This window comes from Phyllostomus discolor, chromosome 2 (assembly GCF_004126475.2).
Source record: "Phyllostomus discolor isolate MPI-MPIP mPhyDis1 chromosome 2, mPhyDis1.pri.v3, whole genome shotgun sequence".
NCBI classification, from domain to species: Eukaryota; Metazoa; Chordata; class Mammalia; order Chiroptera; family Phyllostomidae; genus Phyllostomus; species Phyllostomus discolor.
Genome location: NC_040904.2, coordinates 66,062,701 through 66,086,966, shown reverse-complemented (window position 1 = coordinate 66,086,966; position 24,266 = coordinate 66,062,701). Strand labels below are relative to the sequence as shown.

Sequence of the window (24,266 nt, the reverse complement as noted above, 5' to 3'; positions counted from 1 at the left end):
TAAATGGACCTTTTAATCATTCTAGGTTTTCCAGTATTACCTGCCAAAGAATATGAAAAAGAAATTTGTATCAAAACAAGACTTTGTTAATGGAATAAACACTGTTTCACTCAATCTGCTGTGAAGAAACGGACTTGAAAACATGAATAAACAAAACCTTGAGATAAATTATTGCTGCCATGCTAGAAAAAAATAACAAAATCATATATATGAAAGAAAAATGAAGTTACATATATGTGTGTGTGTGTTTTACCTACCTCAACAGAATGTTAACATGATCAGTCTCTCATATGGTCACTTGCTTGTATTTCTGTAAATGTGATGTCTGAAAAGGGAGGAACCATTCACATCCGACTAGGAGCTTGATTTCCACATCATAAATCTAAAGTGACTGTGATATATTTCTTTGAAATACTTAGCACTTATGTGTATATCTTTTTCCAGCTGTGGTTGTGTAAATATTTAGATATTTCAGTCACTGGTGTTTATATTTTATCTTCCAGCGGGCAGTTCTTGAAGGAATCCTGCCATGCGTCTTCCCCTGGTGCTGGCCTTGCCTGAAGTCAGTCCTGTTATGTTCGTTCCCAAGGCTCTACCAGGAGTCTTGCCGAGGGCAGCTGATATTATGATCCTAGTTCTTGATAAAGCTTCACTCCATCAGTCCCTTTCTTCTTTTACCCTCTCTTAAGGCTCCTATGCAGAATGTAGTTAAAAACTGGAAGTTGGTTTTGCCAAGTATAATATAAACCTCATATCTCATTGCATTAAAAAATACCCAAGTTAGCATAATTAGAATGGTGGTTATGTGGTGGCTTATAGGAACTCAGCATTTGTGATTGAAGGGAGGATGCTTTTTATGAATGAAGAGTCAGTAATATCTTAGAGCAGTTTGTAAGAGTAGAGGTGCACACCTCTTCTAGGGAGGAAGGCTGTGATCACAGAAGGTCTTCTTCCCTCTGCCCTCTTCTGAGATTCATGGATGCTCTTCCCTATTGGTTCTTGGTGTAACTCCCTCAAAGTCCTCCTCTGAGAAAATAAGTCACGGTTATTGAGAAGTTTAGTGACTTTTCCATCAAAGTGTGTTGGTGGAAAAATTTGGGGAACCAGTGATATTGAATTTTAATTATGTATACAGTGGATAGGAATTGAAGTTTTCTGAATATTATAAACTGATAATACAAGGATATTTACTAAAAAATGCAAGATTGTATTTAGAGAAGATAGCACAATATAAAGAAACTTTCTGTCCCCTTTTATTTGTCATGAAGGTCTTTACTGAACTAATTGACTGTGAAATCACCTGAGTTCCAGGAGGATAGATGTTCCACGAATGTGTGGGAAAGGAACAGTAGTCATCATCAGGATTCTTCTTGCTCTTTGTTGTCTACATTTTAAAAATAAGTAATCAGAATTAGCACTTCCAGTGTGGGAAACAGGAATGGACAAAGCATGTTTCTCTGTAAATTCTGGTAAATTAATTCTAGCAGTACTTATGGAATACCTGGAACAAGCAAGGTATTCAGTCCCCACTCACCAGGACTGAATCCAGCACTTTCAGCCTTCGTGCTGAACAATGACAGAGCCTCAGTTCCCCCATGCAGATGCCAGATACAACAACACCCACCCCATAAAGATGATGTGAAAGGTGATGGATAATTAATGAGTGATTTTTTTTTCATTTTTCCTGCCTAGACTTGATGATAAAGAAAAACTTATTATAGTTTTTATAGTGATGATGATTGCCATTTATTTTCATGATTGAGGTTGATCAATCACTCATTATACATATCACTTTGGAATTGGCAAGTTCCTTTCCTGAAGGTTATGCTTAATGAGAAGTGTGCACTTTCTAATTTTTTGTTATGATTTGCAAAGGTATTGACTCCACAGTTAAGTAACTCATTTTTTCCCTTTGCTATCACTATCCATTCTCTTAAGATTATTATATATGGTAATAAGTTGTATTTTTTTGAAGTATTCCTTAGAAAAAATGGTGAGTGGGGAATGCCCTGTAAAAAGTGTCAAATGGCCAAATTTGAGAAATATTGTATATTTTACCTTTTAGCTAATAATCATAATGTGTATTAGCAAGACTAAATAGGCCTTGATTGCTGCAACTCTTCTTTTTAGAAATACCTATTAATCTGAGGAAAAGAATATTCCAAGCAGCGTTCTGGAAAAGGTGGTCCATATTAGAATAGAAAGCTTTTCTTGTTGCTGAAACTCTTCTACTGAATATTGCATTACAAAAACCCTGGTGAAAATGTGGGCCTGAGTTAATTCCCCAAAGTCATTCTGGCCATGGTCCTGCTGTTTGGAGTGTAGATTAGGCACAGTCCTGCCCTTCACTGCCCCTGAGTGGAGCCGGCAGGGGGTCTCCAGGTTCTATAACTGGCTGTTAGTTCCTCTGTACTGTCCCCTAGATGGTTTTATTCTTCTCCATGGTTTCAGTCTCCAGCTTGATTCAGCTGACATTTCTTTTCTGAGGTCAAATTTGGGTATTTAATTGGCAGCTTGTTCTTCCTGTTTGAATATTCTAGAAGTACTTCAAACTCTCCATGTCTCATATTGAATAAATTGTCTCTTGTCCTTTTACCAAACCCCATGCTTTTATTGTCTTCCTTCACTGGGACTGCCCTTCACCCATTGCTCAGAACACAAACTTGGAATCTCCCTGCCCTCTGCTTCTCCCTCTTGTGCATTTTTCATGTCCATTTCCCCCCACATTGCCAGTGCATAGATCCTGTTAATATTGTAGCTAAGTATTTCTAGATGCTTCTCTCTCTTTTCTCCTCTGTCAATATCCAAGTGCAAGTTTCAGAATTTATTACTTGAAGAGTGCAAAATTATCCTATTTTAGCCCTTCCTAGCATATCTTCTGCTACAGTACAAATTTCACACTACCAATAGTGAACTCTTTAAAATCAAACTTGATTATGTGATCCTTTGCTTAAAATATTTAAATGTTCTTGTTGCCTTCTGTTAGGTTTCTGGACTTTGGCTTGATACACAAATCTCATCACATTATATCACTTCTAGTTACTTCTTCAGGCACATGCTTTCTAATCTCTGACATGAACCCTTACATTGAGGCCACCCTAACCTACCTGCAGGTCCTGCAAGTAAGTGTACCGTATTCTTTCACCACTGTGGCCACTGTGCATCTGAGTGAAATCATCTGCTTTCTTTTCTTTCTGACTCTTTTTGTAAGACTCAAGTTTCGTGTTTCAGGATAACTTCTCTGCCTTGCTCAGGTAGTCTTTCTTTGTGTTCTCCCAGCAACCTATGCACCCTTTTTTCTATCTAAAGTGGACTTTTAGAATTTAAAATAAAATTTGCTTTAATTAAATATGTATTACCTCCACAGTTAATTCTGATTAGCATCCACCTTTCATAATTACAGGCAAAGCAAAGGCCAGTACTATATTATAATGCCTTACTTTGTTAGGTTTTATAGCACTTCTAATTGAATAATCTAAAATCCAATTTAAATTTAATTTGACTTTATAGCCATTGTGAGAGAGTATGTGTTTCTGTGTTATTTTTTTCTCATGTTGCTGGTTTATTTTCTCCTCTTTTAGAGCTTGGTTTTATTTAAAGAGCTTAAAATATGCTGTATACTACGCACTAAACTAAAGCTATTTCTCAGTATTTTAGCTTATAAAACTATTAATCATATACACACACAGAGTTTGGCAGAAGTAATGTCTGCTTGAGTGTGGTTGGTAGGGTAATAATATGGGTGTAATAATTTATAGTTTTAATTTGAACATTTCACCTAAAATGTCATATGGTGTGCTTGAGTGTGATATTGTTACAGAATTACATGCTTATGACTTTGTAATGAAAGATTTTGTAATAAAAGGGGCGTTATTTGTGCTCTACCCTGTGTATATAGTTGTTTCATGGTAGATAAAAGCAAATAATAGATCTTTTAGTTTTATCATTCATTTATTGATTTCATTAAGAAAAATGTTAATTGCAGTAGTTAAAAATTAGAGATATAAATAAGCTCCATGTAGAACTTACAGTCTGGTGAAGGTCAAATAGTATGCATATTGGTTATGTACACTATTAAAAAAATTAAATCTTTTAAAGTCTCTTTGTAAAATGCATGGTTATTAAACTTAAGATCATTCCACTCAAGCAGGTCTTTCCTGTCAACAGTTTATTCATTTTTTTGTTCAGTCAACACATATTTACTGATTACCTATAGTATGCTCAGCACTCAGCCAAGTGTAAGAGAAGCATCTGTGAGTGGACTCGGATGGACCCCCCAGCCCCCGCCCCAACCTCACAGAGCAATGGAAAAGGCAGACAGTATTCCAAATATCAAACAAATGAATTTATGTTGTAATTCTGGTCATTCTTACCAAGGTAGTTATATAGTTTTATTTTAAAAGCACTTAATTTTTGCTGTAAAGATCAGAGAGAACGGAGATTTGAAAAAAGGGTGTATGTAAACTAGGGAAAGATCATTTTGTGCTCAGACCCTATGGCAGGTACAGGCCTGTGGAAAGCAGAAACTCAAAATATTTGTGGAGCTAACAGAAGGCTGGGGTGAGGAAAGCAGAGAAAGGAATGGAGGAGGAAGTCCGGATAGCTAGAGAGGAGAATGAACAGAACACTCTGGCTCTTATAGGTCTTGTTAGGGACTTTATCTTAAGATCAATGCATTTATTTTAAGAGTCATTGAAATAGGGGAGGACCCAGATTATATTTGCATTTCAAAGCCTTCATCTGCTACATTGAAGTGAAGCTATTTAAGAGCTTTCCTATGCTGGTGGGGATTGGTAGGAGTTTGATCTGGGATGGTAGCTGGCTGTAGAAACGGAAGATGAGTAGATTGATTTGAGAAATTTAGGGGAGGACTAGAGGACAGAAATGGTGGTGTCAAGGAAGACTGGTTTTTACTTTTTGTTATCCGTTGATATTGGAGCACTATATGAAGACAAGGCTTAGAGCACAATGAAATTAAGCCTTGGGCTTTTGAATTTGAGAAATCGCTAAGTAGTTTACATATTAAATTTATCCATGGTAGGAGCATTAAACATATGAAACTGATCTGTTTTAGAGATTACAATGTCAATGGGAAAATAAGGTACAGGCACAAAATATTTTGGTGACGCTTACTGTCAGAACTTTATTTATTGTGGAATACATAAGGTTTAGACACAGGGGTGTCCAGCATTTTGGCAACTCTGGGCCGCACTGGAGAAAGACGACTTGTCTTAGTGCACACATTAAATACATTGTGAAACGTAATCACACACACACAAATCTCATAATGTGTTAAGTAAATTTACGATTTTGTGTTGGGTCACATCCATAGCCATCCTGGGCCTCATGTGGCCCATGGGCTGTGGGTTGGACACCCCTGAACCATGGCCCCTTACCCAATATTCTTTTTCATTTAATATTTATTTAATTAATTATTTAAACTCAGTGCTTTCACATATCTTGGAAGGCTATTAAAATATCAACATAATTATTGGAGAGTAATGAACTTTATTAATAAAAACTCTAAAAAATTTTATTATATTATTTAGAAAGATATAAAAGTTCTATAAAGAAAAGTTTCAGTACATGTTTGAATATAAATGTTCATTAGTATATAGTATATGTTTTGTTAAAGTGCTGATTGATGTTGGTTAAAAAGGAAATTCCAGGAAGTCATGCCAATTTTTGTAATACTCGACAATTCTCTTAATAAATTCCTCTGCAAAAATAAGCTCATACATGGTACAAACAGACAGGGTGATGGGTTCCGAAAGGATTTATGGACAAGAGATTTGAAAAGAGGGCAGGATTCCTACAGGCAGAGTTTAAAGCAGAGCACTTTGTAAGTGGAGGGTCAAAAGGACTCAGGAACTGGAAGGCGTAGTCAAGGTGACACTAGAAGGATTAGTTAAGGAAAAGGTTTGGAAGAGTGGGTCTGTATTATGCAGTGTTTAAAGAGCAGTGCTAATGCCTGGTCTTCTGAAATAAGACTTTTACCGTTTTAAAGAGATAACATGAAGCTATTTTGTCAATTCTTCTGCAGGCTCCCGTCTTCGTCAGGAAGATTTTCCACCTCGAATTGTTGAACACCCTTCAGACCTAATTGTTTCAAAAGGAGAACCTGCAACATTGAACTGTAAAGCTGAGGGCCGCCCCACACCCACGATTGAATGGTACAAAGGTGGGGAGAGAGTGGAGACAGACAAAGATGACCCTCGCTCACATCGAATGTTGCTGCCAAGTGGATCTTTATTTTTCTTACGAATAGTGCATGGACGAAAAAGTAGGCCAGATGAAGGGGTCTACATCTGTGTAGCAAGGAATTACCTCGGAGAGGCTGTGAGCCACAACGCATCGCTGGAGGTAGCTAGTAAGTAAAACGGGCTTTCTGTGTTTTTGGGGGGGTGGTGGCAGAGTGGGGTCATTTGCCTTGATAATGGCAATAAAATGTTAAACCTCTGTCACAGGCTTTACTTGAGGAAAATCTCTAGCTTTGAATATGAATACAATTCACTCTTTGTTTGAATTTTCTATATTTCTCATTCTAGCTGGTTATTCAAGTGTAATTAGGATTTATATATAGTTGTTGAAATATTTTACTTCTGTTTAATTTGGAGCTGTTTTCTGTCAACCATTTCCACTAAAATTGATTCCCCCCCATTGTTGCTTTTAAGTATATTGAATGAATGTATAGTATGTTTCTGTAAAAGAATAGTGTGGGGTGTTTTTCGTTTGTCTTCATTACGAGAAATTCTTTCAACTGGTATTGAAAAGTATGGTTTTAAATTATCTCTAATTCTTAGAAATAGATTATACTTTGGGTAAGCTACATCCAGAGATGTGTCTGTGTATGCCTCATACTTTATTCTCTTGACTACCATAGTGTGCTCCCAATCCTCAAGTGGTTCAGCTTCTGTGTATAGATACTAAAGGTAGCTCTCCTGAAATTACCACAAGAAAGACTTGTTCACTAATGATTACATTGTTATTTCTAGAGTTTAGATGTGTATTATATTTGAATAAGTCTTGGGCTTTCTTATTTTAAATAAGCATGTAAGAGGTAGCAAGAAAGTTTCATTCCTTTGAAATAGTCCCACTGTGTATATGTATATACAGAGTATGTGACAGAAACTGAGAATGGATAGGGATTGGAGAGACAAATGAAATTTAGGTGGAATTTATTTTAAGCTTATACGTGATTATATGGAAAACTGTACATAATGATATATTTATATGATGATTGATATTTTGTTATAATTTGTGTTCAGGATTTTAATTATATAATTGATTTTCATAATTTCTAACAATGTCTCCAACATTCAACTAGATCTTGAGTATTCGGAATCACAGATAATTATAAAATTATAGAAATAGAAAGGAATTTAGAGACAGATTACTTTAACTCAATCATTTTATTATGTGAAATCAGCCCCTGAACATTTAGATGATTTGATTGCACTCACAGAACCACATAGTAGTACTTAAACAGAGACAGACTGCCAAGGATTTCTGATAAAAAGAACAAAATTTGGAGAAAATTAAAAAAATTAATCATTTAAAACTGTCAGAAGTAGCCATTCACATTTTTAAAAACATTTACTTGAAACCCATGTTTATATTTCTCCATTCACAGTTAATTGATGATGACATTATTGTATTTTCTCATATTACCTTGATCCAGGTCTTAGTACTAAATCAATGAATGTATGAAATCTATAATCTCAACAGAAAGCTGTTTTTCTTTTCCTAAACCAGCTCTAAATATAGAGCAAGCAAAAGAAGTTCAAAGATGCAACTCATAGAAGGACATTCACTGTGTTTTGATAAAGTCATCTTTGAAACTTATGAGATGAGGATCTTTTTTTACTTTTGACATGTTGATATTTAAGATTAATTATTACCTGTAGAGACACATTTAAATTAGTATTTGGAAAAAAATTTGGAGAATCAAGAAAGATGACATAGATAACCTAGGCCATCTCCTTTTTTAGGTAGGTAATGAACTGAAGATCAGGAGGGAAGATCAAGAGGAATTGTTTATTCTTCAGAATTATAGTTTCTTATAAATGAAGTGTGTACTGACAGAAATATCAAAGGTTATCTTGTGTTTCTGTGCTATATTTTCTACTTTACTTGTATCCTTATTGTTGTCAGAATTAAAACGGAAAAGCTTATAGACTTTAATAGAAGGTCTAAATGCTTACCCTCTAGAACTTCCTTTTCAAAACATCTTTAGTTTTTCCTCAGATGATCAAGATAGCCTTAATGCACTGGGATTTAGAGAGCTGTCTTTTCTAATCTGGTTTTTGTGTCAATATTTTAAAAAACACTCTTAAGTTTCCAGTTCTCTTTCTGAGCTAGATGCTCTGTTGCCTTGAGAGTTCATTATGGAAAAAGCTGTTCCAGTCTAAGTCATCAAATATAACTTCATGGAATTGAGAGCAGACAATAGATCGTTATATAACTTTTACCAGTAATATATTCAAATATGTAGTCTCTTAATAATGCATGATTCACAAATTTTGATGATAGCCCTCATTATGTCTCCCAAATGTTTTCAAGCTCCAGAGAAAAAATAATATTATGGTTTCCTGACTAAAATTCATTAAAAGTGCTTTAAAGTATTTTAAAATAATACTTTAAAGATCATATTCAGCAATAATTCATATACAGAAAAGAGAGAAATGTATATATTATATATTTATCTAATATAGTTTGATATTAATAAGGATAGTTTGATAATAAGGATCCTTGTTAGTGATAAGGTAATTATTTAAAACCTTGAAAAGTGTTTGAATAGTGTTTACTTCCAATAATTTTTATACTGATTTAATTGTAATAATTAACATGTTTTTATTTGGGTACATTATATTATTTGGACACAAGTTATATTGAAAAATAAGCACTTTGCAGTTAAAATGGTTTTATGTATTTAAAAAATTTGGAAGCTATTATTTAGTAAATTTATGTTTCAGCACAATACAAGTAGATAGATACACAGGAATTGAAGTCATATGTATTTTAGTTATTAATTGTAAACAGTGGTTGCTGTTTGTTCACCATTTTTAAATGTGTTTGTGTCCTCACATCCAGGCATTTAGTAATACGCATAAATAACCAGTGCAGGAGGGGGCCGGGGAACATGGGTCGGTCATATTTGATGTAGGTTAAATCTATAAACTACTGTTGTAGTTTGGTTTTATTTTTTTCTTGGAGAATGTTACTACTTTTTTTTTTTATTCTTTAGTTTAGGTATCAGAAGTTCAGTGAGAACTGTTCTTCTTCCCGAAGGTTCAGACCCAGGAAGGCAAGGATTGCATCAGATTTCTCAGTGAAGCTGTAGCCTCAAGTAATAGCATCAACAAAAGTGTCTTGAGGCGACACAGGTTTCACAGCACAGTTGTAGGCAGTTCTTTTGAAAACATGTATCTGTTTTATTTGCCTTTAAACCAAGTTTTACAGCTGTAACAACAACTGGATTTCTTGGTTCCTAACAATTGTCAATCTCTCAAACATTGGAAAAAAAGGATGTGGAATGTCATTTAAAACCTTTTGTTTCTGTATAGAAATAATAATATTCTTATATTATATTTTTAATATTTACTTAAATTGAAATAATGCACCAAAAGAATTGTATTTATTGGTCATCTTTAGGACAGTCAGCTTCAGTGTAAATCCTAATCATGACCAGGTCAGTCAGACACAGGGTGCAGGCTCTGGCCAGCCTTCCGGCACTGATCCTGGCACAGTGGTGAGGGCTGTCGCCCTTGCTCTTGCAAACTTAGTTTTGATCTGGTCAAACGTATCCACCCAATTGTAAAGTCTGAAAATTAGAATGCTAAGAAATATATAGTAATCCTTGTACCTAAAATTTCTACATGGGAATTTTTAGAAGATTACATCTATAAAAGAAAATAATTCCTAATCATAGGTACATTTTAAAATTTGTTTTGTATGTATTATTTTTCTTTGCAAACCCAGAATGATATGTCTTGGTGGGGGCATTAAGTTAGAAAGATTGGAAGGTATTGCTATTTCTGAGGTTTATGAAAACTCATTATTTAATTCAGTTTTAAACTCAGCTTTTAAAATGGTCTTGCAAGTAATATTTTTTGGTTTGTTTTGTATTAGCTTTATTTGAGAATCTGCTAACTCTGAGGAAAATATTTATGGCTCTAATCTCCTATAACCAACATTATCGATTATAAAATTTAAAACTCCATTTTATACCAGATCCCATTCTTTTGTACAACTTAATATTTAATAAATAATTTGATCTTGAGTAATTGCATTGGATTTTAAGGAAAATTCATCTGAACCCAGACCCTTATGCTTCCCATTGTAAACCATGGCTCTCTACGTCATCTGCCAAGCAGTGCACAGTCAGCATATGGCTGTTTGTTTCCTGTTGAAACTGTTTTCTCCAGAGGAAGGGAAATTCCCTTCAGACTAGGTAGACATCTGCAAGCTGTCTTAGCAGCAAAATCACAGAAGAACTATCTTGAAAAAAAAATATTTTTTTCCAATTAATCAAAGATTAAGTTACACCACATTTTATTACTAGAGTGCTTTTTAGTAAATGACTTTGAGGTGAGTGTTTGTGTTTTGAAGTACTGTTTTCCCACAACGTAGAGTACATTATGATCTCTTGTTGTTATTAACACTGAAGCTGCTGCTCCTTAAAGTGACTTCGAATTTGAATTATCCAATTTTCCTCATTTGGGGGAAATGGGAAAGTGAACTGACCATGTATGCTAAGTAGTCATGTATTTATTTACCTAGGTACAGTAGAATATCTTTTCAAAATGTGGACCATGGGAGATGAAAGGGAGGATTACTCTTAGAGATGAAATTGTTCAGATAAGCATGTGGAAATAGATTATGCCATTATATTATAAAATATTGATTGATTGCTTGCACACACACACACACACACACACACACACACACTGTTCCCTGATAGACTTTTTATTTTTGAAGTTGAAACTTTTACATTGCATCTCTAAAATACTGTTTGTTTACTTTGTATATATCTTATTTTTGTTTTCATATTTACAGGAAGGATTTTAAAGGCTCATGTAATTTCATGATTTTACAATATCTTTTCACTTGCTTGTACACTTATATTCTAAAATACACTGACTCTTTGTTTCAAAATTAGTTCATGCTTAAATGAAATAATGCATATGAAGTGTGTAGCAAAGTGACTGGCACATAATTATAAATCATAAATCTAATTGTTGATGCTGTTGTTTTCACTGCTTCTTTCTGTTTAGTTCCAGTATGGTCAGACACTAGAATTATTTATATAGATGGGATCAGATGCTCCTTACTTCAAAAATAGAGTCAGTTTTGACATCATTATGAAGTTGAAGATATGCGTGTTAATACATTAAAATTTGAATAAAATGCTTCAGTAATTATATTTTCTTAAATTAATTTCAGGTTAAGTAAAGCATGTGTTGAATATCTTAAATTTCATCTTGAATTGAAATCAGTGGTATCAGAAATTGACCTTTGGATCCTTATTGCTAACATAGGACATGCTAATAGTATTGACTCAAATCATTTTTGTTTAAAGAACAAATAAAAATAATTTTAGTAACTTTTGCAATTGGAATAATCAGTTTTTCTTTTGAAATTTATATATTTATTAAGAAGCAATATTGCTAAGGTCTGTGACATGATTATGTTTATTAAAAACTTGAGCTTTTACTGTCAATCAGAATATATTCTTTTGCTGCTGCCTGCTCAGTCAGTTTGAGTTGCCGTAATAGGAATAACATATATTGGGTGGCTTAAACAACAAGCACTTATTCCTCACAGTTCTGATGGATGGGAAAGCAGAGATCAGGCCGCTAGTATGGTCAGTGATGGTGAGCGTTCTTCCTGGTTTCCCCTACGGAGGAGAGAGTTCACTCTGATTCTTTCTTTCATGTATGAGGGAACCAATCCAATCGGGGTGGCTTTACCTCCCTGAACTCATTTAACTCTAATTACCTTCCACAGGTCCCGCCTCTAAATATTATCACAATGGGCATTGAGGCTTCAACATACGAATTTGGGGGTGGGGGGGCTGGTACACAAATATTCAGGCCATAGCACTGCCTTTTATAACAATTATTTTTGGCTTTTTTATTGAGTTTATAGTTACTTTATCATCTTCAAAATCAGAGAATCAGGGAAAAATCATGACATCACAATGATGTAAGTAATAAGTCTGTCTGACCACTTGTTGCATCCTTGCATCCAAATACTAGATTTCAATTGTATTATGATAAGTGAAGTGTAGATATTATATCTTCAAGTGAATGTGGTGTTAATTCTGTATTTGTTGATAAAGAGCAGGATCCTTTGGCTGCCCCATGAATAGAGAAGATAGCTGTCTTTTCTTTTGAAAGCACATAAAGATTCTTTTCAAATTTTTGTTCTGTTTTCCAAGGAGTATTAAATATGAATATGAAAGCAAAAACCCATATTCCGCAATGCATGCAGGAGATGGTAGTGATGACGGGCGTAAAGAGCTTTGAGTTTCAGTGGGTGTTTTAGCAGAAAAGGACAAAGTTTGCTGAGCATTTGGATGTTGGTGGTAGAGGGGATGGCTGTGTCAGAGTATGTACTGTTCACTCATGAAAACTAACATGATATATTCTACTTTAAAACTACTCTTAAACAATTAAATTATAGGCTCAAGATATATGTTCACATAACTGCTGTATATTAATCATTAGCAAATTTATGGAAAGATTTTAGAGTTAGGGACACATTATACAATTTCTTTTCTTTACTTCCTATCACAGGTTAAGGGAGATGATTAATAAGCTTAGAGATTATTTTTAAGTAACTTAAAATTTTACTTCTGTTTATAGAACTAATATGTGTTCACTGTAACACACTTTTAAATACATGATGGTTTCGTGACTTCATTACTTAGAACCCACTGCTGTTGCAATTTTGGTGGATAGCCTTCTAGATATCCTAACATTCCTATATGTAAGGAAAACCATTTTAATATTCCATTTTTTCTCAGATGGCCAAGAAAGACATCGGATGTGTTGGAACGCGTAGCTATGGCATAACAACTAAAGGGAACAATTGTGCTGTCTAGGTTAGATGCTACAAAACCGTTTCTGTCTGCTTAATAGTGCTAGGTAGAGGTTCTGGACCAGATTCAATTCAGTAACCTTGGGATTAAAGGTTATATATGCCATTACCAGTCTCATGAGCCACTCTTTTTATTTTCTCAAGAAGTAGATGATGTTCATGCATGCTGAAATTACTCAGATGATTATTTCAACACTACTTGATGCTTAGATAAAAAGTCCCTTGAGGCATACAGAAAATCAATTCACTATTTAATAATCTACAGGAAATTCTTGGCAATGTCTCCTCATATCAACACTACTTTCTTTTAAAAAAATAATAAAATAACAAGATGAATCTAGTTATCTCTTAAATCTTATCATCATAATACCTGATTTAATCCTTCTAATTTACTTATGGTTAAATGCTAGAAGACTTTCCCACGTATACAGAGTAACTTGAGAATCATTTGTATTTACTTTAAAAGTTTTGCTTCAGTGGTAAGTTTATTTAGTAAAACATTCCTAAAACTTCTTAGTACAATTAATTTTAATTTTAATTAATACAGTATAGATTAACTTAAGCTGTCATTAGTGATCAGTTGTACCTTTTTTGTGTCAAGTAAGAATACAGTACTATCGAATGTCTGGGGGCACAAAAGTTTTTCTGTTTCTTGTTACACAGTGTGTGCATTAAAAATGTCATTTTTAAAATAACAAACATTAAATAAAATAATGAAGAATACCAAGATACAGTTTACCTGAAAAATTTGGTGGTTTTCCCTAAATAATTCTTTCTAGGCATTCTGCTTAGTTCCTGCTATTCAGTTGTGAAGCAAAAGGATAGTTTCTGCCTTCATGAAACTTACAGTACAGTGGGAACTGGTGTGATAATCCAATCCCCACTATACAGCAATTTATATGCAGTGACTTTATGCTTAGAAATTGTGACAAGTACCAGGAAGGATCGGGGTCAAGCTCACAGCTGAAATATGTCTGGGTATTACCAAGGTCCAGAACAAAAGAAAAAGCATTTTAGTCAAAAAGAACATTACATCTAAGAGGCCATGAGAAAATAATAGACTTGGGCATATTTAAGAAAATGAAAAATGATTAATATGAATAAGGAAAATAGTTAGAGGGATAGTTAGGGGCAGATCATTCAGGGGCCTCTAGCCAGGTTAATGGTGTTTGACTATAGTGCAGTGAGAGCCACAGAAGATTTTTAGGCCATGGTGGAGATGATATGATCTGATTTACATTTTAATATGTCACTGATGTGGTACTTTAGTACTACATGTGTAGAGAGTGAGTTGCAAAAAGATTGGGGAAACCAATTAGGAAGCTCTCGCAGCGTTCCAGGTAGGAGGCAGTACTAGTTTGAAGTAAGTGGTAGTAAAAGACATGAAGAGAACATCGAGGATTAGATAGATTTAGAGATTGGCTTAATTTTGGTGGATGAGACAGAAGTTAAGATTTTGCAAGAGATGCAGTTATTGGTGATGGCAAAGTCAAGGTCAAGTCTATGCCCATGCAAGTGGAGTTGACAATGTGCACTAAATTATGTTAACTTTGAATGGTTAACAGTAGTTCAGAATACTCCAGCTCACCACAGTCCCAAGAAATTGCACTTTTCTCTGTTCCTTCAGTCCTGAATGTGCTTCTCTTCCTGTTTCACTGGTCAGTCCTGACAGTCAGCTTGAGGGTCACCTCTAGAACCATTCTGTGACCCAAGTGCCTAGCATTATTATGCCTGGCAACTTACAAATGAAATGACCTAACATGTGACTTGGGGGTCTTTTATTCCATGTGCAATGAACATCACATTGCCACTTCAAGGAACGGCCTAACCCACCTTCCATTCATTTCCCACACAATCACTTTGTAAAGTCAAGCTGTTCACATGCTCTCACTCAACCGAAAGCGCAATACTTAGAACGTCGTAGTCAGTGGACACTACTTTCCTGGGAGGTACCCCGCTCCTCCCACCAAGGTTCTGGGATATTTAAGTATCTTTTCTGAGGATAACCGTATTCAGGGAATTTGGCTTACTTGTGGCAGTACAAAAATCCAAGTGAGTTCCTTTTTTTAGGTTCTGAAAGTATAGAAATAGCTCTGTAAGTGTAGTAATTGCCACCCCCACCCCCAGTAACATCAACCAGAATGACTATCTGATAGGAAAAGAAGAGGTTTAAACTTCCTGACTGATAAGGAAATGGTGTTGACAGTACCTGAAGTGGTTTTCTGAAGCCCCCAGAGAAATTTTACATCCACAAGACAGGACCTAACCATCCTTACTTTTTTTTTTTCTGGTTAAGGAAAAAAAATTCCACAAAGTAAGTATTAAGTAGAATTATCTTCATTCTTATCCTTTGCCAGTAATCTGTATAGCTAAAGCTGTTGTCATATTCAGTAGATTTATATTTAATGAAGTAAATTTGATGAGGAACAAAGGGAAATGACAGCATGTAATCTTTTAAATTTTTCATCACAACCATTGCTTTGGTCTGTGTCTGATGAAATAAATTTTTAAATAAAAACGTAGTTAAAATAAGATGTAAAAACTGGAAATCTAGTTGCTGAAATAATTAGACAAGATAGGGGGATAAACAAGAGAAGAAACCCAGGTGGATGGTCATGTCGTATCTAGCGCTGTGGGGGAGACAGACTCAGGTGTGGGAAGGACTGATTCTACCACAGGCAGTAGATAGAGGCTCCTCCTACAATACGACCATGGACCAGCAGCACTGGATTGGAGGATAGATAACCTGGAAGCAAATGAGAGATGATGAATGTTGGGCTATTCTCCAGACCGATTGAATCAGAATCTGTATTTTAATAATGTTCCAGGGTGACTCATAAAATTCAGGTTTGAGAAGCACAGGTGCACATTGTTCCAAACTGGTGCTGATGGATCCCTAATACTTCCTTAGAGCCGAACGTAACTTTTGGGAATGTGAGTCCAGTGTGGTTGATTTCTCTTTTTTGTTTTTAGTTTTTTTTTTTTTTTAAGAGAAGCATATAAAACATGATGGTTAGGTGAATTGTCGCGGGTTTTTAAAACAGTGAGGGGTGGGGCGGGAGAGAATTGGGAGGGACATGAAAGAGACTGGTAGAAACAGCAAGTCAGTAGCAGAAATGAAGAGAGAGACAAAGAGAGAGGGGAAGAGAGAGGTGGGGGGAGAAAGCCAGAGCCAGCTTGTGAGCACAGTGTGTGGAGGGGGTGGGGGTGTACTGGTATGTTAGGGATTAACTTTCGAAGAGCAGAGAAATACATTTTCCTAGATGGAGAAGGAAAAAGAAAATGTTTCCCGTAGAGGAATGTTTGCCACTCGTAAGGTGTTAAACCTTTATTAATGTCCATACCAGTGTTTATCAAGGAAAATAATACATGAAATCATCTTTGGTGTTTTGACATAAATTCATGGAAGACTGCATTTACTTAACATAACCCAAAAGTGAAATGCTAAATTCTTTTACTTTATGTTTTCTATCATGAAAACTATAGAAAAACTGGGTTTTATTAACAGAAATTAAACTGTGCAGGAAGGGTCTGTACTGGAAGTCATTTCATCTATTTTATTGACTTTTAGTTTGAATTATCTGAAGATCATTTGTTGCATTAAAAGAGTTTCAGAACAAAAGAGTATCTAGCCTCCATCATCACTGTCCTTCATATGCATTAGCACATGTTAACACAGAGTTATAACTTAAATTTACTTAAATCCTATGCTACAGTGTAAGTCTTTCATTTTACATGCTAAGTGATAAGAAAAAAGCCATTTTTTTAATAGCTGCTCATGTTTGAAGATCATTATGTGGGACCTGATTATTAATCAAGTATATCTGATGTCCAATTTGGGTTTCTGATTATAAATAAAACAGCTTTTCACCTCAGTCTCTTAGTATCCGAGGTGGAAATTGTAGCTTTAGGAGCATTTTAAGTTGTGTCATATTTAACCAGAGTCTAAATTGAAATTTTAATAGTGTGTATGACATTTTATACTTGTCAAGAGAAATAAAAGTTTATGACCAAATTATTTAGCATGCCTAATGGGGACATTTTCAGTCTGATTCACTAAATCAAGGAGTAAAACTTTGAAGAAAAAAAAAGCCAGAAAGTTAAAAAGAAAATGGGAAAAATGGCCCCTCCCCAAAGGATTTAGATTCTGTCACAATTGCCCCGTCTCCATCAGCCTGTATCTCTTTACTAGATAATACTGTACTTTTTCTAGATTGAGTAACATTAAGTTACCTCTAATCAAATTCTTATCTCAGACACCAGAAAATGGATATGTCTGTTTGACATGGAAGGACACAGAGAACATTTTGCTCATATAACTCAGCACCTGCCCGAGTTTACCCAAGTGACTTTTCTTTGTTCTATAGTGGAAGTGTGGCACAGGTTGCAACCTTGTTGAATCTTGTTTTAGGGAATTCTTGGAAAATATTATTATAGTATATTTTCCTTTGGGATTATGTCAGGAAAAAAAGTAGCAATGATACAAAATTCCACAGGACTGGAGAAATATTTCGGTGGCCAGTGGATTGAGAACATGCTGACTGTTGCCTTCTTTCTGCTGTTCTCATCTTTAGCCCAAATCAGTAAAACTAAAAACTTGAAGAACCTTAATTCTGTGGTCAGACACTAAGATTGGTTGGCAATAAAGTCAATTCGTTAGCATTTTCTCCTTTCTTTCCTTCTTTCTCTTTTTAAAAAGTAATTACCATTTAGGTCTCTGTATGTTTTTCCATGAATTTTTTCCCCTGAACTATGTTGGTTATAATTCTTTAAACATCCCTCAAAATTTTAATCATCAATCCCAGGTGAATAACAATATATTTTTAATGACCTACTCCAAGAAGGGTTTATGTTGTTTTAATGTAATGGGTTCTTTTTTTAAAAAAAACTTTACTGTTGGGTTCTATTAAACCTGTACCATGGCAGTAGAGTACATCGTAGAAACTGTTCATAGTTAGTTACAAATAATTCAGTCATTAAGTTAAAGCAAATTTTGTTCCCAACAAACTCAATAAATTTTCATTAGCATAGCTCTATGACCTTGGTGAATTTATTTAACTTCTATATGCTTCAGTTTCCTCACCTGTAAAATGGGGATATTAATTCTATTCCCCTTATAGAGGTTTCGAGAGGGTTTGATAAATTGATGTGCATACACATAAAGTGCTTAGAACAGTGTCTGGCCGACAGAGCACTCTATAAATGGTAGCTGTTGTATCGTGCTATTTCCTGTGCTAGGCATATTATTAGGTTTCCTCCTTCAGTTTTTGTGGTCCTGAAGAATGTATCTCTTCTTTTCAAGAAGGTGAAAGCTGACAAACTAATGCCATATATGGTTACATTTAGAATGAGCTTTCAGCTCCCAGAGTCAGTCATCTTTTCGTACATAATTAGATTTAAAATCCACTAAATATTTGTGAAATGATAGGTATTCTCCATATATTAGTACATGGCATCTCTTTCATAACAGATATATGTGTGAGGTTTTATAAAGCTACTGTTACTGACATGACTCACATTTAAATATTTCATTGTGGACTTCTTCAAACATGTTGCAGTGGTTCTAGCTGGTGTGGCTCAGTTGGTTGGGTATCATCCCATAAACCAAAATATCCTGGGTTTGATTCCCTGTTAGAGCACATGCCAAGGTTGCAGGTTTGGTTCCCTGTTGGGTGTGTATGAGACGGCTGATCCATGTTTCTGTCTCACATTGATGTCTCTCTCTCTCTCTCTCTCTCTCTCTCTCTCTCTGTCCCCCTTCCTCTAAAATCAATAAGCATGTCCTCAGTTGAAGATATATATATGTGTGTGTGTGTGATATGCACATATATATAAAACAGTGAATTGATTCTATGACCTATTAAAAATAATTTGGAAATACTTCTATATACAAACTTTATGTTTAAATATCTTTTTCCAAAAGACCTCAGAGTTTTTAAAATAATGAATGATATGAAACATGAGTAGGGGATCTAATTTATTATGATTCCAACACTTATATAAACTGCTAAAATTTTTTTCAGAAAAAATTGGTTTTCTCAGAAAATGTTTTAGATAAACATTAATATTTGGTATCAGTGAGTGGACATACAATTTCAGAGGTACCTGCTTCGGGTTCAGGTGTGTGGTGCCTTCGTTTTAAGGACATACAAGTAAGAATATAATATACTATTATATTTTCATTTTTTCTTCCAGGGAAGTTTTCTTCTCTTACATCAGTACCTTGAAGGCTATTACAGGAATTCAGTTTAATCCATTCAAATTTCCCAACATACTAAAATTCAAATATGGTGCTTTGCTAAATCTTGCAATGAGGTGCTTAGCACTGTGTGTGGCTTTACACTTTCCCTCACTAATATCCTGTTACTCTCAATAGCTTTGACCTTAGCTTTCCAAATGTTGCTTTTTATAATGAGTATAATTTATCTCTTGCAAGTGTTTGTCACAATTGGCCTTCTTTGTGAAACATTCTCTTTCTCAGGATGTCATCGCCCCCAGCTAGGTCAGCATTACATCCTCCTGCATGTAACCAGAGTCAGGCAATTTAACCAAATAGGCATACCTGTAATTTTGGACCATAAGACGCACATAGGTTTTAGAGGAAGAAAGTAGGAAAAAATTTTGAAGCGAAAAATGTGGTAAAATATTTAATATCATAAATAACAATATTTCACCAATATAAATGTAAATAGAACTGAACATCAGCATTAACAACCATTATTCCTCCCCAATTTGGGGGTGGGGGAGTGCGTCTTATAGTAAAAAAATACAGTAAATTTGATTCTGGTTGAAGGCTGTACAACAAAAGTATGGTGGCTCCAAGAAGTTGAGGATCTAGCTCCCTTCTGTTTTCTGCTCTGCCAACCTTAGTATGTGGCTTTCCTCCCTGTGGTTTCAAGGTGACTACTGCACCTCTCAGGATCTCCTCTTTGTACTGTACTAGAAGGTGGAATATACAAAATCAGCATCCTTTTTTTTTAAAAAAATCAGGAAACCTATAAATATCTTGGATGTCCCAGATATTTATAGAATTCTGTTACAACTCAATGGCTAGGACTAAGTTACCTGGCCACTCTTTGTTTCAAAGGTGCTTGGAGAGATGTGTTTGTAACTGGTCCATGTCTTCTCCAAACAAAAATTGGTATTTTGTTGAAGGGAAGAACAGAGAATGGATATTTCATAGGCAGGTAGCAAGATCAACTACATATATGTTATTGATTTTCTTCTTAATTATCTGGGTGAGCCTTTCTTGGCCTATATGTGAAATGCTCAAGTTCATGGAGGATTTGTTCCCTGTTTGCTCTGTGGGCTACCTACCTCTCTGTATTCAGTTACCAGTGTTGTCCTGATTTGCTCCCTGTTCTCTTATCTCTAGTGTAGAATTCTACACTCAGCTGTATTTGTAAGACCTCTAGCTCAGATGTGCACAGTGAGACTTACCTTCTTTTCCATCCCTGCCTTTTCTCTGTTATTTCTCAACCAGAAAAATGATACCACGGTCCATCTAGCCCTGCAGATCAGAAATCTGAGATTGATACTTTGCTCCTTTCTTTTCATCTCTTCACATCAGTTGATCACCAGGTCTCGCTGATTTTTTTTTTCTTGCAAGTCTTGCTGATGTTTTTTTCCTGAGTAGCTTTAGAATTTTCCACTTATCTCCAACACCCTTGCCTTTCTTCTCATTATTATTACTATCATTTCTTACCTAGATACTTATAATACTTTTTTACAAGTAAAATGTGATCTGTGTCTCTTGGTTGCTCACTCAGAGATTCTCAGTTGCCCCTTTTAAACTCTAAACTCTTTACAATGACTTGTAAGAATCTGTGTGAGTCTGGCATTCTGGCCTAGAACTCATGCTCTCTATCCCTGCCCTGCTGAGCTGGAAAAACTTTCTTATTTCAGAGCTCAGCAGAGCCATCACTTCCTCTAGGCCTCCTTTTCTGTATATTTCACTCCTCCCTCAATCAAGGTTAACTTTACCCACACCACCTTATATTAATCGTAGTATATAATTCCTGTACTGCAATTAGTTTACTTGTCAGTATTTCCCACTTAAATCTAAACATTGTTGTGTTATCTGTACCTAGCACAAGTCACAAAGATGTGTTATTACTGGATCTCTGTTTGTAAAAGTGATCCCCTCCTGCCAACAACAATGAAAAAAAAGTTTTTCGTTATATTGGTTGCTGTTGCACAATTTAGTATTATGTTTCTCCAGTTAAAATGAGAGATTGCACAAAGTATTGATAATTTTCTGCCTGGTCTGCTTTGTTCCTCATTTTCCTCCTATTTAGAAACAATTCTTTCTCTATAAAACAACTCTAATGAGAAGTGAAATCTGTGCACATCTCAGATAATTTTTCTGAGAAGAGCTTCAAGTACAATATTAATTTATTTTAAAACATATCCTGATGATTAGCTCACATTATAAAATTTCATATATCTAAAATAAAATTAAATTTTTAAAAATTTATGCTAAAAAGCAGATACTATGCATGGATATTAAAAAAGAAATATGTATGGATATACATCATAGAAATAAGCATCACTTTTTCCCTACTTTGTTAGATAACCTAAATGGAACAAACTTTTCTTTAACAATTATACTTAACTATGTGGTATAACGTGATGCCCCAGTGTTCCTTTTAATAATCTAACACATGTTGCTTGAGTACAAATCAAAGGTATGGCCACATAGAATCCTTCCCAAAATTTTGGAATTCCTGCTTTTCTCTTACAATGTTAAACTTAAAAATTAATGAGATATGAAAATTTGCTGTAAAATTTTAATATGAATGTTTAAAAATATTTTTATATAAATTAGAATAAACATTTAAATATTTAAAATATTAAGTATTTCATTATGTTAGAACGTTCTTTTTTTTTTTGCTTGAAGTAAGATGTAAAATTCAGTTACTAGGACAGTTGTTGGTGTTATAACTACTCTTTTGTTTGACTTAGTTGTGCTGATGATAATCCTTTCAATGTACTACAACAGTTAGTGGCCCCTGCCACATAAATTTTGGAAATATTTTATTGTGTTCTATGGATTCAGTTATAGTTCAAAAAGGCTTTTTTTTTATGAACCAGGCATCGCAGGTTCGATTCCCAGTCAGGGCACATGCCTAGGTTGCAGGCCACGACCCCCAGCAACCGCACATTGATGTTTCTGTCTGTTTCTCTCTCTTTCTCCCTCCCTTCCCTCTCTAAAAATAAATAAATAAAATCTTCAAAAAAATAAAAAAAATATGGAAAAAAAAGAAAAAAAAAAAGAAAAAAAAAGGCTTTTTTTAAATGTTTTAAAGAATCAAAGTTTCTTTGATTTTTTAAAATAGGGTTGAAACATGATTTATTTATGAAATTTTGGGTAGGGAAAATATGAACAAAAGAAATTCCCTCCCTCCACCTTACTGTGAAATGCTACAATTACTGTGACAATTAGCTCAAAGTTATTATGGATTATTTTTCTTACCATTTATACCTCAGTTTGCTTTTATTCATTAAAATGGCAATGTGTGAAATTAGTTTGATATAATTGTGCCTTTGATTAATATTTAATTTGAAATTATAGATTCAAATTTAGAGGTAACTTACATTTTAGGATACTAAGTGTGCATAAGAAAATTTGAGTGTACATGTCTTTATAATCACTATTTTATTATTCAAAAGCACCATTTCTTCAGATCCATCAAGTAATATTTTATAACATGTGTATATATATGTATATGTGTGTGTACGTATACATATACTTTTTACTTTGGCTTACTAATAGCCTTATTTACACTTTGAAATACTCCCCTCTTTTGAGGAGTTGAGGTAGTATCTCTGTAATGTTGCATATAGAACATATAACTGTTTTAAATGAAGTATTTGCCAATTTGATATCATAGGTCATTAATTTCACAGGTTAAGTCCCTGTATCAAGGGACTATTTCCATCTCTTCATTCAAGTGTTTCAGGAACTGCAGAATTAGTTCATGATGAAAGCTGTTGAGCTAGTGATGTTCATGTAGGTGAAGGGTCAAAGGATCTAGAATTGATGAGTGAGAGAGGTGGCTTGAGAGAGGAGTAACTACTTCTGGAATAAGGGGCACTGCCTTCTTCCCAATCCTTTTATCATTTAACCCTTAATAGGCTTTAGATTTTATACAAAAGAGGTGGCTGCTTTAGAGTTATACACTCTCAAAGCTTGTTCTCCAATTCAGCTTATTATTTGGAATCTGCCCAATGGTAACCTACAATGCTATATACAGCCCCCGATGAGGAGGAGTCTAAGTCCTTTCCCATTGTGAAAGTATATGACTTGCAAACAATCAAACCAACCCAGCCAACAAACAAAAAGCAAAACAGAGCTGAGATCTGTTGAAGGAGGTTATATCGTTACCCATTGATTTCCCCTCCTGCATTATCAGTTCCAAAGGACACAGACCCTGCCACTCTGGATCATTGCTGATCTAGAATAGTGCCTGGTACAAAAAAACTCAAGAAAATATTTGGTGAATGAATGTACTGTAAGTTTAACACTTGAGATTGATTACTAGGCCTTTCCTAATTACTTGTTAGTGCCTCTTAACCTCTGTGACTTCATTTTCTTATCTGCACACAAACAATGCTATTTGCTATCTTATATAGTAATTACATAATTGGTAACTATTGGAAAGTAATTTGGAAAGGTCAGAGATAGGCACTGTACAGATAAGAGGTGGTTATATTTATTAAGTAATCAGTGATATCTTAGTATCTCAGAAGCAGATAGTGGTTCTATACAAATAAACAAGTAGGGAGAGAAGAGAGAAAGGAAGGAGGGAGCAAGACCTTGACATTTAATCAATTCTGATGGCCATGTTTATGATCTTTCTCATGTTTTTTTATGTTCTTGTCTTTAAAATTAATAATTTGTGTATTTTGTTAATATTTTTCAGTGGGTGTTTTTTTTTTTTTTTTTTTTTTGCATGGTCAGTCTGTCACAAACTGGTGGGTGTAGGTCATGACCACTTGTGGCAAGGAGGAAGCCTGCTTCCAGAAGGTACATACCTCCATGATTTTCCCAGAGATTTCTGCTTTATGGGGAAACCATTCCCAAAAGGGATTACATAGTTCGGTCTTTATATTTGAAGGACATTTTAGCCTTAGTTTTAGATTGCATTCTCACAGCATGT

General features: G+C 34.8%; 1 protein-coding gene across 8 annotated transcripts in view; it reads left to right on the top strand.

Annotated features, from left to right (window-relative positions):
* The window catches only part of ROBO1 (roundabout guidance receptor 1), a 1,159,940-nt gene that overhangs the window by 819,549 nt on the left and 316,125 nt on the right, over positions 1-24,266 (top strand). For all 8 annotated transcript variants that reach the window (XM_036017943.1, XM_036017942.1, XM_036017946.1 and 5 more), the window contains one exon: positions 6,044-6,370. In XM_036017943.1, the coding sequence (XP_035873836.1) occupies positions 6,044-6,370 (327 nt within the window). The remainder of the gene's footprint in view (positions 1-6,043; positions 6,371-24,266) is intronic.